Source organism: Myotis brandtii, unplaced genomic scaffold, assembly GCF_000412655.1.
Source record: "Myotis brandtii unplaced genomic scaffold, ASM41265v1 scaffold110, whole genome shotgun sequence".
Lineage (NCBI taxonomy): Eukaryota > Metazoa > Chordata > Mammalia > Chiroptera > Vespertilionidae > Myotis > Myotis brandtii.
The window spans coordinates 463,268-464,136 of record NW_005353753.1 but is presented as its reverse complement, the minus strand read 5'-3'; the positions used below and the strand labels follow the sequence as shown (position 1 = coordinate 464,136).

Below are 869 nucleotides of genomic sequence, written 5' to 3'. Positions count from 1 at the left end.
AGCGGCGCATCAAGCTGGGCGTGACGCAGGCCGACGTGGGCTCGGCGCTGGCCAACCTCAAGATCCCGGGCGTGGGCTCGCTCAGCCAGAGCACCATCTGCAGGTTCGAGTCGCTCACGCTCTCCCACAACAACATGATCGCGCTCAAGCCCATCCTCCAGGCGTGGCTCGAGGAGGCCGAGGGCGCGCAGCGCGAGAAAATGAACAAGCCTGAGCTCTTCAACGGAGGCGAGAAGAAGCGCAAGCGGACTTCCATCGCCGCGCCCGAGAAGCGCTCCCTCGAGGCCTACTTCGCCGTGCAGCCGCGGCCCTCCTCGGAGAAGATCGCCGCCATCGCCGAGAAACTGGACCTCAAAAAGAACGTGGTGCGGGTGTGGTTTTGCAACCAGAGACAGAAGCAGAAGCGGATGAAATTCTCCGCCACTTACTGAGGGGGGTGGGGCGGGTGGGAGCGGGAGGAGGGGCAGAGCAGGGAGCTGAAGGGGCCTTTCGGGGCTTTTCGGGGCTTTCCCGGGCCGCTTCCCCCCGGATCTGGCGTGTCCGTTATCCTGCCTGCGTTTGGCGAATCCGTCCTCCAGCGCTCTCTTTCGCCCCCTCCTTCCCTTGTGCTCTCCTTGCCCTCACCCTCTCCCAGCCCGGAGCACTGGGGTGCTGGGTGTGGACGTCGGAGAGGGAGCATTGGGGTGAGCTGGTAGCTGAGGGGGAAAGAAAGCGGAGCCTGGAGGAGGGGTTTTGAGGAGCAGGATGGTTCTGGGGGTTAGGGTGGGGGGAGACTGGAAGGGTAGAGAAATGGACTGTTTTGGACCAGAGACATTTATCAAAATCTCCTGGGGACCAAGGAACTATGTACAAAAACAAACCTACCAACC

At 62.3% G+C, this 869-nt stretch overlaps 1 protein-coding gene across 1 annotated transcript in view; it reads left to right on the top strand.

Annotated features, from left to right (window-relative positions):
- Nucleotides 1-476, top strand: part of POU4F1 (POU class 4 homeobox 1) — a 1,763-nt gene extending 1,287 nt beyond the window's left edge. The window contains exon 2 of the mRNA XM_014543817.1: nucleotides 3-476. Coding sequence (XP_014399303.1) covers nucleotides 3-431 — 429 coding nt within the window. The 3' untranslated portion in view covers nucleotides 432-476. The remainder of the gene's footprint in view (nucleotides 1-2) is intronic.
- The last annotated feature ends 393 nt before the right edge of the window (nucleotides 477-869 follow it).